The sequence below is a fragment of the Salvelinus fontinalis genome, chromosome 3, assembly GCF_029448725.1.
Source record: "Salvelinus fontinalis isolate EN_2023a chromosome 3, ASM2944872v1, whole genome shotgun sequence".
Lineage (NCBI taxonomy): Eukaryota > Metazoa > Chordata > Actinopteri > Salmoniformes > Salmonidae > Salvelinus > Salvelinus fontinalis.
Genome location: NC_074667.1, coordinates 16,014,197 through 16,027,784, shown reverse-complemented (window position 1 = coordinate 16,027,784; position 13,588 = coordinate 16,014,197). Strand labels below are relative to the sequence as shown.

Below are 13,588 nucleotides of genomic sequence, written 5' to 3'. Positions count from 1 at the left end.
TTTGGGGATCCTCTCAGACTCGGCTCAATTTCAAGTCCTAACCCTGGAACGTGTAGGTATTTAACCACCATTTGCAGCAAAGCAGTTTGCACTGCGATGCAGTGTCTTAGAACGCAGCGCCAAAAGGGCGCTGTACAATGTGAAAGGTCAGGTTTAGGCTACAGTACTACAGTAAGAGCAAAATAATCCTAACGTTTCCACACCCTAATTGTAGTCTAATTTTCTCTTAGAATAAAAATCTTAGTGTAACAACACTTTTAGTAAGTAATACTGACGAGTAGTAACAAAAGATATGTGCGCTGCAGGGCAGAAGAATAGCAATTCTTACACTATTGTTCTAAATTCAATCACCTTCATCTTCATCATTCAGTTAATTGAAATTACATTTTGAAGTCGTGTACAATTATCAGTTTCAATTTGGTTTATGTTGCCCATTCATTGTCAGTTAGAGACACAGTAGCGCCTTGGGACCCAAAAGCATAAATCAGTGCTCTAACTCCCCCCTTGCACTGGTCTGGAGCAATGTAGTGTTGACGCAGGGTACCGTACTAAACCACAGATTACCTCTAAGTCCCGCAGCATAATCGCAAATCTTTTAGTTGAGCAACCACTGTATCTGTCCGCCAATTGAAGCTCAATTGAGATACTGTGGCATGACCTCAGGAGAACAGTTCACACCAGACATCCCAAGAATATTGCTGAACTGAAACAGTTTTGTAAAGAGGAATCGTCCAGAATTCCTCCTGACTGTTGTGCAGGTCTCATCCGCAACTACAGAAAACGTTTGGTTGAGGTTATTGCTGCCAAAGGAGGGTCGACCAGTTATTAAACCCAAGGGTTCGCATAGTTTTTACACCCTACACTGCGAATGTTTACACGGTGTGTTCAATAAAGACATGAAAACGTATAATTGTTGGTGTATTATTAGTTTAAGCAGACTGTATACTGTAATTCTATTGTTTAGGCAGAAATCCAGGTATTTCCATAGGGTTCACATACTTTTTCTTGCCACTGTATATCCCTCTCATTACAAACAATAGTTATTATAAATGAGAGTTGCGTTATAGAGAATACAATTTTAACTTAGCTGAAAAATGCATGTCGTAAAGGTTAATATATATATTTTTGTCATTTAGCAGACACTCTTATCCAGAGCAACTTACAATTAGTGCATTTATCTTAAAGGTCCCGAACAGTAATTCTGATTCCCATGTAAAATAGCCTTTTGAGTGACTAAAATGTCACCCATAATATTTTGGGGGGATAGAAATGCTTTGTTGTGGCTGGTTTAGTGTGAGGAAAGGTCGTACTCTACGGATATTGTAGAACATGAACCTGCAGGAGCTGCTTTGATGTTTGCAGAGAACGACAGGGTGTTGTCCAGGATCAAGGTCAAGGTTTTTTGCACTCTGGGAGGGTGACACCATTAAGTAGTCAACCATGATGGAGAGGTATTGGAGGGAGTAAACCTTCTCCAGGAGGAAGAGCAGCTCCGTTTTGTCGAGGTTAAGCTCGACAAAACGGTGAGATGTTGCCACCTGGGTGTCAGAAACGGTGAAGGAGAAGAGTAGTTGAATGTCATCCGCATAGCAATAATAGGAGAGGATATGACAGAGCCAAGTGACTTGGTGTAAAGAGAAAAGAGGATAAGGCCTAGAACTGAGCCCTGGGGGACACCAGTAGTGAGAGCATGTGGTGCAGACATAGATCCTCTCCACGCCACCTGGTAGGAGCAACCTGCCAGGTAGGATGCAATCTAGGAGTGTGCAGAGCCTGAGACGTCCTGAGAGGGTGGAGAGGAGGATCTGATGGTGTCTAAGGCAGTGGATAGATATAGGAGGATGAAAACAGAGGAAAGCGGTCTCAGTTGAGTGAGCCCCCTTGAGGCCTGACTGGTTAGGGTCGATTGTTCTGAGAGAGCTAACAAGATAATTGGTCAGACACAGCATGCTCAAGTGGTTTGAAAAAAGAAGGGGGGTAATATTGGCTCCTGTCTGTGCACCAGCCGAAGATGCACAGGAGGGCAGATTTTGAAAACACTGGCGGGTCAAAGTTGTTTTGATGTTGCTATCAAAACTGTAATTGTGGGTGATTTTCATTCAGCAAGTGGTTGAGAATACTTTCTTGCTAGTTGGACCACATTTTAGACTCCTTAGCATGACCAGTACCAGCATGCTGTGCACTATGAATAATAATCACAAATGCCAGCTCTCTCTACTATTGGTAAGTGAAGCAAGCTAGCTAATCCAGCTGGCTAATAAACAGATGGATCCACATATGCATTGCTTGCAAATGTACATAGCCTACTGGTTAGCCTACAGCCAAAAAAACATTCATATACTTACTTGCAAACTTTGCTGGAGTTGATAATTGTTTTCCTCTTGGACTTTGAGTTTACTATTAAACTTTTGATCGCAAATGTATTTTATAATTCAACCCTATAGTTCCCGAGGGTCGATTGTGTGTGTCTGAATGGCAAGAGATCAAGCAGATAACGTTGCTACCATTGCACAACAGTAGGTGGCCTATATTGTTGAACTTGTCTGTGTACATTAGAATGACATTTTACTGAAGTAAAGTTCATAGCCGACTCCAATTAATCCCAATTTAATCCACTTTAAATTCAGGCTGCAACACAAAACAAAATGTGAAAAAGGTCAAGGGGTGTGAATACTTTCTGAAGGCACTGTATAGATTCTACAGACCCTACTGAATTATCCCAACCCCCATTTTACTTTGGCACAGAAATTTTCCACATTTTGTTACGTTACAGCCTTCTTCTAAAATTGATTAAATCATCGCCCCCATCAATCTATAAACAATACCCCATAACAACAAAGCAAAAACAGGTTTAGAAATTTCTGCTAATTTATTACAAATAAAAAACTGAAATATCACATTTACATAAGTATTCAGACCCTTTACTCAGTACTTGGTTGAAGCACCTTCGGCAGTGATTACAGCATCAAGTCTTCTTGGGTATGACGCTACAAGCTTGGCACACATGTATTTGGGGAGTTTCTCCCATTCTTCTCTGCAGATCCTTTCAAGCTGTCAGGTTGGATGGAGGTGTGGCTGCACAGCTATTTTCAGGTCTCTCGAGAGATGTTCGATCGGGTTCAAGCCTCGATCCTGACTAGTCTCCCAGTCTCCGCCGTTGAAAAACATCCCCACAGCATGATGCTGCCACCACCATGCTTCACCGTAGGGATGGTGCCAGGTTTCCTCCAGATGTGACGCTTGGCATTCAGGCTAAAGAGTTCAATTTTGGTGTCATCAGACCAGAGAATCTTCTTTCTCATGGTCTGAGAGTCTTTAGGTGCCTTTTGTCAAACTCCAAGCGTGCTGTCAAGTGCCTTTTACTCAGGAGTTGCTTCTGTCTAGCCACTCTACAATTAAGGCCTGATTGGTGGAGTGCTGCAGAGATGGTTGTCCTTCTGGAAGGTTCTCCCATCTCCACCGAGGAACTCTAGAGCTCTGTCAGAGTGCCATTACGTTCTTGGTCACCTCCTTGACCAAGGCCCTTCTCCCCAGATTGCTCAGTTTGGCCAGCTCTAGGAAAAGTCTTGGAGGTTCAAAACATCTTCCATATAAGAATGATGGAGGCCACTGTGTTCTTTAAATGTGGTTCCCTTCCCCAGATCTGTGCCTCGACACAATCCTATCTCGGAGATCAAAGGACAATTCCTTCGACCTCATGGCCTGGTTTTTTGCCTTGACATGCTCTGTCAACAGTGGGACCTTATATAGACAGGTGTGTACCTTTCCAAATCATGTCCAATCAAATTGATTTACCACTGGTGGATTCCAATCATGTTGTAGAAACATCTCAAGGATGATCAATGGAAACAGGATTCACCTGAGCTCAATTTCGGAGTCTCATAGCAAAGGGGCTGAATACTTATTTACATAAGGTGTTTCTGTATTTCTTTTTTATAAATTTGCAAACATTTCTTAAAACCTGTTTTCGTTTTGTCATTACTGGGTATTGTGTGTAGATTGCTGAGGATTTTTATTTATTTAATCCATTTTAGAAGAAGGCTGTAACGTAACAAAACGTGGAAAAAGTCAATGGGTGTCACGTTCCTGACCGGTTTTCTGTTCTTTTGTATGTGTTTGACGGTCAGGGCGTGAGTTTGGGTGGGTAGTCTATGTTATGTGTTTCTATGTTGGTTACAGGGTGACCTGATATGGCTCTCAATTAGAGGCAGGTGGTTTTCATTTCCTCTGATTGAGAGCCATATTAAGGTAGGTGTTTTCACTTTGATTGTGGTGGGTGGTTGTCTCCTGTGTCTGTGTTTGTCGCACCATACGGGACTGTTTCGGTTTGTTCGTTCGTTTATGTAGTCTGTACCTGTTTCATGCGTTCTTCGTGTTTTATGTAAGTTCCATGTCCAGGTCTGTCTACATCGTCGTTTGTTGTTTTTTGTAATTCTCCAAGTGTTTTCCGTGTTCGTCTTCGTCTGGAAATAAATCATTATGTCATTTCACAACGCTGCGTTTTGGTCGAATCCCTGCTCCTCCTCTTCGGATGAAGAGGAGGAGGAAATCCGTTACAATGGGTCTGAATCCGAAAGCACTGTACGTCATTTATAGGCCCACGGTGTATTGCATTGGGACCAATGGAGTGGGTGGGGTAGAAAGGGCTGCTGGGTATTTAGACATAAGTCCCCCAATAAATAACACCATATATAGATTCTACAGTCCCTACTGAGTATTCTCAACATCACTTTTACCTCAGCATGTAGAATATTTTTTTCCTCTACAAGCCAATATGTAATTCATATAGTATATTGCAGTGAATATGGTGGGTGTAGTAAGGGGTCACCAGCACTCTGTATCAAACCCGTTAGTCAGCATAAGACACCAATTTAAGTTTTTCAGATTCTATTGAGTAATTCTAATTACATATTTGTTTTTTGATTAAAGGTGTATTTCTTTAAATATAGCTTTCAACATACTAATATGTGTGTAAACTTTCTAAAGAAATGCTGGTATAATACAATATAAAAAAATGTCAAATTATCCATATATTTTCAAAGGTGGTTGCAATGCTGTGAAAAACAGCTGTACTGCACTAGTGTGTTTTATGACAACAACAAAAAACTCCCAGCTCAGAGTAGGTTTTAGGATGGCGTTAAGACACTACCCAGGAGTAGAATCAACTCATAAAAGTTTTTCAGCTGGTAATCATGACAGTTTGAGGTAACGCAAAGGAAAGATAGTGCTGACGCTCATTGACATTGTTGCAAATAATGGGGAATAACCAAATGTGAAGAGACATCGCCAGCTGTGAACTCTATAGCATGCTTCAGATAACCATAGTGAATGTGACTGTACATCAATTGTTGCAATGGTAAAACGTTTGAGATCATTTTCACCTGACACGATCACTTTGCTTACACTTAATTATTTCCTAATATGTTGGCATGCATAAACTTTTTCTTGAACCAATTCTGATGGTTGTTAAATGTGGATTTGACAATATTACCGTTATATCTACACACACGTCAACAACTCTAAATCACTTTGGCAGCAGAGTAGGCATGAAGTCACTTGCCGATAATGTTGCATACAACGTTTCAAAGATCTATCATTATAATCGAAACTCAAAGATGGCTTAAATTGCCCAACATAGACATGCCCAATATAGGCATCTTGTTTAACAACGTGATGTTGCGCTCCAAAGGGATAACTTTAAATAACTTTGTTGGGCTAGGGGGCAGTATTTTGATATCTGGATGACAAGCGTGCCCAAAGTAAACTGCCTGTTACTCAAGCCCAGAAGCTAGGATATGCATATAATTGGTAGATTTGGATAGAGAACACTATAACGGTTCTGAAACTGTTAAAATCATGTCTGAGTATAGCAGGACTGATAGGGCAGGTGAAAACCCAAGGACAAACCATCCAGAAAAAAAAAATTCAGCCCACCATTGATTCCAATGGCTGTCATTTTTAATATGAAGGGAAAGCCTCCCAGATTGCAGTTCCTAGGGCTTCCACTAGATGTCAACAGTCTTTAGAAAGAGTTTTAGACTTGTTTTTGGAAAAATGAGCTAGAATTTGTAGTTTTTCTAAGTGGCTCCCATTTTTGCTGTAGTGTTTGTTACGCGTACTGGCGAATGTGTGTACTTTGTTGTTTATCTCCTGCAATGACAATAACAATTTTCTGCCTTCATTTTTAATCGTTTATTTACATATTAGGGTACCTGATGTTTGATTATAAACATTGTTTGACTTGTTTGGAGAAGTTTATTAGTAACGTTTGGGATTCATTTTGTATGCATTTTGAAAGAGGGAAACCGGTGGATTATTGAATGAAGCGCACCAGCTAAACTGAGTTTTTGGGGATATAAAGAAGGACGTTATCGAACAAAATGACCATTTGTGATGTAGCTGGGACCTTTTGGAGTGCCATCTAGAAGAAAAAGAAACGCACACCTATTTAGGCGAGGTGCTGGCTAGCGGAGAAGAAAACTTAAAAATAAAGGAGAGCCGCACACTCTAGGAGCTCAGATGCAAAAATATTTAATTTACCAACGTTTCGACAGGCAAGCTGTCTTCATCAGGGTACAAGCACAGACACTGTGGGATGACTCGTTTATATATAGTGTCAAAACACACAGGTGTCTGTAATCATGGCCAAGAGTGGCCTAATATCATTGGTTAATTTCTCAAATATTAAAATGGCATAGAAAGAGCAGCATACAATAAATAGAAATGGATAGCATACGATCATAGACTCACTTAAGACCACACAAGCCTACAAACAACCACAATGGCAAAGTCACAACAATCACAAGAATGGCTTCAGATCAAAGTCCACGTTGAGACCGAAGGGAGCAAGGGTCTTTAAGTTAAAGATCCAAGCAGCCTCACGTTTTAACAATAAATTATCAAGGTCACCCCCTCTCCTAGGGAGGGTGACATGTTCGATGCCAATATAACGCAGAGACGAAATCGAGTGGCCTGCCTCCAAAAAGTGGGCCGCAACTGGGTAGGTCAAGTTTTGGCACCTAATGGTGCTACGATGCTCTGAGATACGTACTTTTAATTCACGCTTTGTTTTACCCACATAATTTTTACCACGAGGACAAGTTATAAGATAAATAACTGCCTTAGTGGAGCACGTAATAATACCTTTGATTGGGATCGATTTCCCTGTTTGTGGGTGTTTGAAGGATCTGCATTTATAAGTGCCATTGCATTGAGCACAGCCATTACACTTATAATTTCCATCCAGTAGGGGCGCAAATAGACGTTGTTCAGGAACATCTTGGGTGGCAAATCAGAGTGTACCAATTGGTCTCTGAGATTTCTGCCCAGCGAAAACACAACCAAGGGAAGGTCTGAAAACACATTACCGAGACTATCATCAGATTTTAGAATGTGCCAATGTTTGTGAATGATTCCCTTAATTTGTTCAGAACGCTTTGAATAGCGGGTAGTTAGAATACAAGAATGCGTCTTTTTGCGAGACTGCCCTTGAAAAAGGTCATGTCTCGTTTTGTTTTGAATTTTCTCAATGGCAATATTAATCTGATCATTTTTGTACCCCCTCTCCTTGAACTTTCTTTGCGACTCAGCCATATTTCTGTCGAAATCTGATTGTTTTTTGCAAATTCTTTTGATTCGACAGAATTGGTTGTAGGGCAAACTATTTTTCAAGGGAAGTGGGTGACAACTATCAGCCCTCAACAAACTGTTAGATCAGTAGGTTTCCTGTAAAGATCAGTGTATAGAACATTATTTTCACACAAGATCAGAAGATCAAGAAAACTGATTTGACGTGTATCAGATTGCATAGTAAATCTCAGGTGCTCAGAACAGGAGTTAAGAAAAGCATGGAACGCCTCGAGCTGTTTTGCATCACCCCTCCATAGAACAAAAATATCATCAATATTCCGTTTCCAAATAATGATGTTAGGCAAGAAAATGTTTTTGAGAGGATTGAAAATAGACTGTTTCTCCATGTAACCCACATACAAATTAGCATAGTTAGGAGCCATGGGGGATCCCATAGCAGTACCCTTCGTCTGAATAAAGAAATAATTTAGAAACATGAAATAGTTGTGTGTAAGTACTATTTCAGCCAATGTTATAATGCATTCACTGGAAGGTAGTTTATTAGGGTCACGTTGCAGTAGAAAATGTTCCATAGCTTCAATACCGCCCTCGTGAGGAATATTTGTGTATAACGACTCAACATCAAAAGTAACTAACAAGGTATTCTCAGGGAGAGGATCAAGAGATTCTATGACAGAGATCATACTGCTGGTGTCCTTTACAAATGAGGGGAGCTGTTCTGCGAGTGGTCTAATAAAAAAGTCAACAAAAGTAGATAGAGGGGCCGTTACTGTATCAATGCCCGCTACCATAGGGCGCCCTGGAGGTCTTGTGATTGTTGTGACTTTGCCATTGTGGTTGTTTGTAGGCTTGTGTGGTCTTAAGTGAGTCTATGATCGTATGCAATCCATTTGTATTTTTTGTATGCTGCTCTTTCTATGCCATTTTAATATTTGAGAAATTAACCAATGATATTAGGCCACTCTTGGCCGTGATTACAGACACCTGTGTGTCTTGACACTATATATAAACGAGTCATCCCGCAGTGTCTGTGATTGTACCCTGACGAAGACAGCTTGCCTGTCGAAACGTTGGTAAATTAAATATTTTTGCATCTGAGCTCCTAGAGTGTGCGGCTCTCCTTTATTTTTAAGTTTTACCTTTTGGAGTGCCAACAGAAGAAGATCTTCAAAGGTTAATTATTTATTTTATTGCTATTTCTGACTTGTGGCGCATCTGTCTGGATGGAAAATGTTTTTAATGCTTTTGTGTGCTGGGCGCTGTCCTCAGATAATCGCATTGTGTGCTTTTGCCGTAAAGCCTTTTTGAAATCTGACACAGCGGCTGAATTAACAAGAAGTTAAGCTTTTAACTGATGTATGACACTTTCATTTTCAAGAATGTTAAATATGACTAATTCTGTGATTTGGATTTTGCGCTCTGCAATTTCACCGGAAGTTGTCGAAATGGGACGCTGGCGTCCCACTGATCCGCAAGAAGTTTTTAACATGATGTAGGTAACTAAATAATTTAAAGAAAAACGTGATTATTTATTATCCTCGTAGTTATAAGTATTTAGGCATATCATGTGAAACAGGCCTCATCACTTTCAAAAGCACAAGAGCTAGCGTTGCATGGATTGATCATATAGAAATATCAAAACATTATTTGAATAACCACTGCATTTTCATATTATTAAGACACCTGCTGGTTACTCTTAATTGGTTAGGACAGCTCATCAGGTCTACTAAATATCTGTCGACTAGGTGGGACTAAAGGATTCATACTGCATAGCTTTCATTTTTACCCAGAAAATGTCTCTATTCTCAGCAATTATAACCAATTTCCTACTCTGAGACACTTACTGGATACAGGCCCTGGTCTTTTTGGAGAATTTTTTGGGATCTTTTTTACTAAAAATCAGTTTAAGGGCTTCCATCCATGTCTGTGTTGGCTATCAGCATGGCGTGAGGTCATGCACCTGTGCATAATTGGGGACCTGCGCATAATCACCCACATCTGGCAGCGTTTTTCTACAACTGTTTTGGCTGACACAGCCCCTTTAAGCAAGATATTTAATATGCTTCACTAATCACCCCAGAGAGCGCAGGGGAAGGCCCTGCCGGTGCCCTTTCGCTTGAAATGAGTGTCATATCTCACTTTGTTATTGCTCAGATATAAATCCCCCAACTCCCGCCTCCCAAACACCAGCCTACCTGAAACTAGCTTTGCTGTGCTCTACATATGGTGCTTCACATATGGAGGAGAGCCCGGCAAGGGTTTTTCCTTTGTTTTAGTAACATTAGATCTGAAGCAACTGCATGGGTTTTAGCAGTGAGAGGCTGTAATATATCTGGCAGTGTGGATGATTACAAACATATGCAGTAGGCTCATCCCTAAGTCTGAATCCAAAACAAAAAGAAGCTCTGCTTCTACAAAACAGCCTGTGTGTGTCAGCCTTGTACTAGTCTGTAGCTCCATTATCCAGGTAAAGAACAGAATATGCATCGGCAAAGCCATTCGCTCAGTGCCATGTTCCCCACAGTGTTAACAAGGGGTCCCTTCATTCTAGGAACCCTCTCTTCTGGAGTTATATGGGCTTGCCCCCGTGGTGCCCTCAGGCCTGTTGGGTGGAAGACCAGGAAAATGAGGCCAGATTGGGGCACTGCCACGCAGGCCTCGGGCAGCCAGGGCTCAGGAGTGGTTAATATCTGGGAGAAGGCAAAGGACTGAGCTTCCAGCGAGGGCCCAGCTCCTGCAGTCATCTTCAATCTTTACCGTTTGAGTTCTCATTCCCCCACTGGCGTCAAGAATGAGGTAAAGTCAACGGGCGTCTACATCCTCCACGGAAAACAGGTTTTAACCAGGCATGTTTGGGTGACTAAAGCATGGAGATCTTTGACTTAAGGTGTTCCTGGCGTGATATGGAACTTCCATGTACAATAGTGTAGGCCTAAACACAGGTCGCACAAAGCTGCTTCATGTTTCAGGATGGCGCTATGAAGGAGAGATGTTACCCAGTGCTTAATTTGAGCCGGATCCTGACGGAACTCTCCATTTTGGTCTGTTTCGTTCCAGAACCTATTTGGCCGGATCTGGTACCTTGTGGCATGAAAACTAATTTTCACTTTTGGCAATGTAAAAATTCGAATAAAATGATCAAAGTTAATTCGATAATTGTAATTATGGCCTATTTGTTAATTCCGCTGTACCTCCAAAAAAACGTAATGTGAAAAAGCAGATAGAAAGATTAGCATTATTGTCTTACTTATATATATATTTTTTCACACCTTTATTTAACCAGGTAGGCTAGTTGAGAACAAGTTCTCATTTGCAACTGCGACCTGGCCAAGATAAAGCATAGCAATTCGACACATACAACAACACAGAGTTACACATGAAATAAACAAAACAGTCAATAATACAGTAGAACAAAAGAAAACAAAAAGTATATATATACAGTGAGTGCAAATGAGGTAAGATAAGGGAGTTAAGGCAATAAATAGGCCATGGTGGTGAAGTAATTACAATATAGCAATTACACACTGGAATGGTAGATGTGCAGAAGATGAATGTGCAAGTAGAGATACTGGGGTGCAAAGGAGCAAGATAAATACAGTATGGGGATGAGGTAGGTAGATAGATAGATGGGCTGTTTACAGATGGGCTATGTACAGGTGCAGTGATCTGTGAGCTGCTCTGACAGCGGGCGCTTAAAGCTACTGAGGGAGATATGAGTCTCCAGCTTCAGAGATTTTAGCAGTTCGTTCCAGTCATTGGCAGCAGAGAACTGGAAGGAAAGACGACCAAAGGAGGAATTGGCTTTGGGGGTGACCAGTGAGATATACCTGCTGGAGTGCGTGCTACGAGTGGGTGCTGCTATGGCGACCAGTTAGCTGAGATAAGGCGGGGCTTTACCTAGCAGAGACTTGTAAATAATCTGTAGCCAGTGGGCTTGGCGACGAGTATGAAGCGAGGGCCAACCAACGAGAGCGTACAGGTCGCAATGGTGGGTAGTGTATGGGGCTATGATGACAAAACGGATGGCACTGTGATAGACTGCATCCAGTTTGTTGAGCAGAGTGTTGGGGGCTATTTTATAGATGACATCACCGAAGTCGAGGATCGGTAGGATGGTCAGTTATACGAGGGTATGTTTGGCAGCTTGAGTGAAGGAAACTTTGTTGCGACATAGGAAGCCAATTCTAGATTTAATTTTGGATTGGAGATGCTTAATGTGAGTCTGGAAGGAGAGTTTACAGTCTAACCAGACACCTAGGTATTTGTAGTTGTCCACGTATTCTAAGTCAGAGCCGTCCAGAGTAGTGATGCTGGACGGGCGAGCAGGTGCGAGCAGTGATCGGTTGAATAGCATGCATTTAGTTTTACTTGCATTTAAGAGCAGTTGGAGGCCATGGAAGGAGAGTTGTATGGCATTGAAGCTCGTCTGGAGGTTTGTTAACTTCTACCGCCTCAGAAACCCGGATCCGGGAGCACCCCCCACCTCCCCCACCAGTAAAAAAGCTGAATAGCATAGCTAGCATAGCGTCACAAGTAAATAGTAGCATCTAAATATCATTCAATCACAAGTCCAAGATACCAGATGAAAGATCCACTTCTTGTGAATCCAGCAATCATTTCTGATTTGTAAAATGTTTTACAGGGAAGACACAATATGTAAATCTATTAGCTAACTACGTTAGCAAAAGACACCATTTTTCTTTGTCCACCATTTTTTCTCTCCACCAGTAGCTATCACCAATTCGGCCAAATAAAGATATTGATAGCCACTAACCAAGAAAAACCCTCATCAGATGACAGTCTGATAACATATTTATTGTATAGGATAGGTTTTGTTAGAAAAATGTGCATATTTCAGGTAGAAATCATAGTTTACAATTGCACCCACCATCACAACTCGACTAGAATAAATACAGAGAGCAACGTGTATTACCTAATTACTAATCATAAAACATTTCTTAAAAATACACAGCGTACAGTAATTGAAAGACACAGATCCTGTGAATCCAGACAATATTTCAGATTTTCTAAGTGGAACGTCGAAATGGCCACTAACGTTCGGCATGTACTGGAAAAGTGCCCAACTCTTGGAGATGCGTCACAAAGAAATGCCAGAAAATCGCACTAAACGGATATAAATTGCTATAAAACGGTTTAAATTAACTACCTTATGAAGTTTTTAACACCTATAACGAGTAAAAACATGACCGGAGATATATTACTGGCTAAACAACAGCTTGGAAGGAGGCCAGTCCGACGTCCATCGTGCGTCAGGCGCAGGGAGGAAAATAAATGTACTTCCGCTCTTTGGTCTTTTATACAGGCCCTGATTGCGCAATCGACTCCATTCAAATTGTCACCACTTACTGACATCTAGAGGAAGGCGTACGCAGTGTTTGTATCCCCATAGCATTCACAGGGACATTACAACTTACCTGGGAACAGGGGCCAAGATTTCTGATATCTCACTCCCTGTCATGAAAAGTGCTGTAGAATGAGTCCTGTTTCACTCAGAGACATAATTCCAACAGCTATAGAAACTAGAGAGTGTTTTCTATCCAATAATAATAATAATATGCATATTGTACGAGCAAGAATTGAGTACTAGGCAGTTTAATCTGGAGACCAACTTATGCTAAGTCGAAACAGCACCCCCTATATTCGCAAGAAGTTAATTAAGCTAAGCTTCAGGCTAACTGGGGGCCCAAGGCTGTTTAGGAGACACCGCTATGGACACTATGTAATTGTGATGAACTGAGAGAATTTTAGGGTAGCACTGTAATTCGTTAATTATTTGACGTCTTCCCTCCTCCTCTGTTCTTATCTCTATGTCTTCTACACCTCTCTCCCCACCTCCTCTTTGTTCCTCTTTTTTTATAAGGCACAGCATATGTGCATTGAAGTACAGATTGAACTTGTATTTATAATATTATAGTATTTATATTGCAAGTATTATGTATTTATAACACCTGGATAATGAACTTTCAATAAAGTGTTT

The 13,588-nt window shown here is 41.1% G+C and overlaps 1 protein-coding gene across 1 annotated transcript in view; it reads right to left on the bottom strand.

Moving 5' to 3' along the window:
- Positions 1-10,334, bottom strand: part of LOC129835198 (ubiquinol-cytochrome-c reductase complex assembly factor 1-like) — a 30,598-nt gene extending 20,264 nt beyond the window's left edge. The window contains exon 1 of the mRNA XM_055900665.1: positions 10,146-10,334. Within this exon, the coding sequence (XP_055756640.1) occupies positions 10,146-10,334 (189 nt within the window). The remainder of the gene's footprint in view (positions 1-10,145) is intronic.
- Between the last annotated feature and the right edge of the window lie 3,254 nt (positions 10,335-13,588).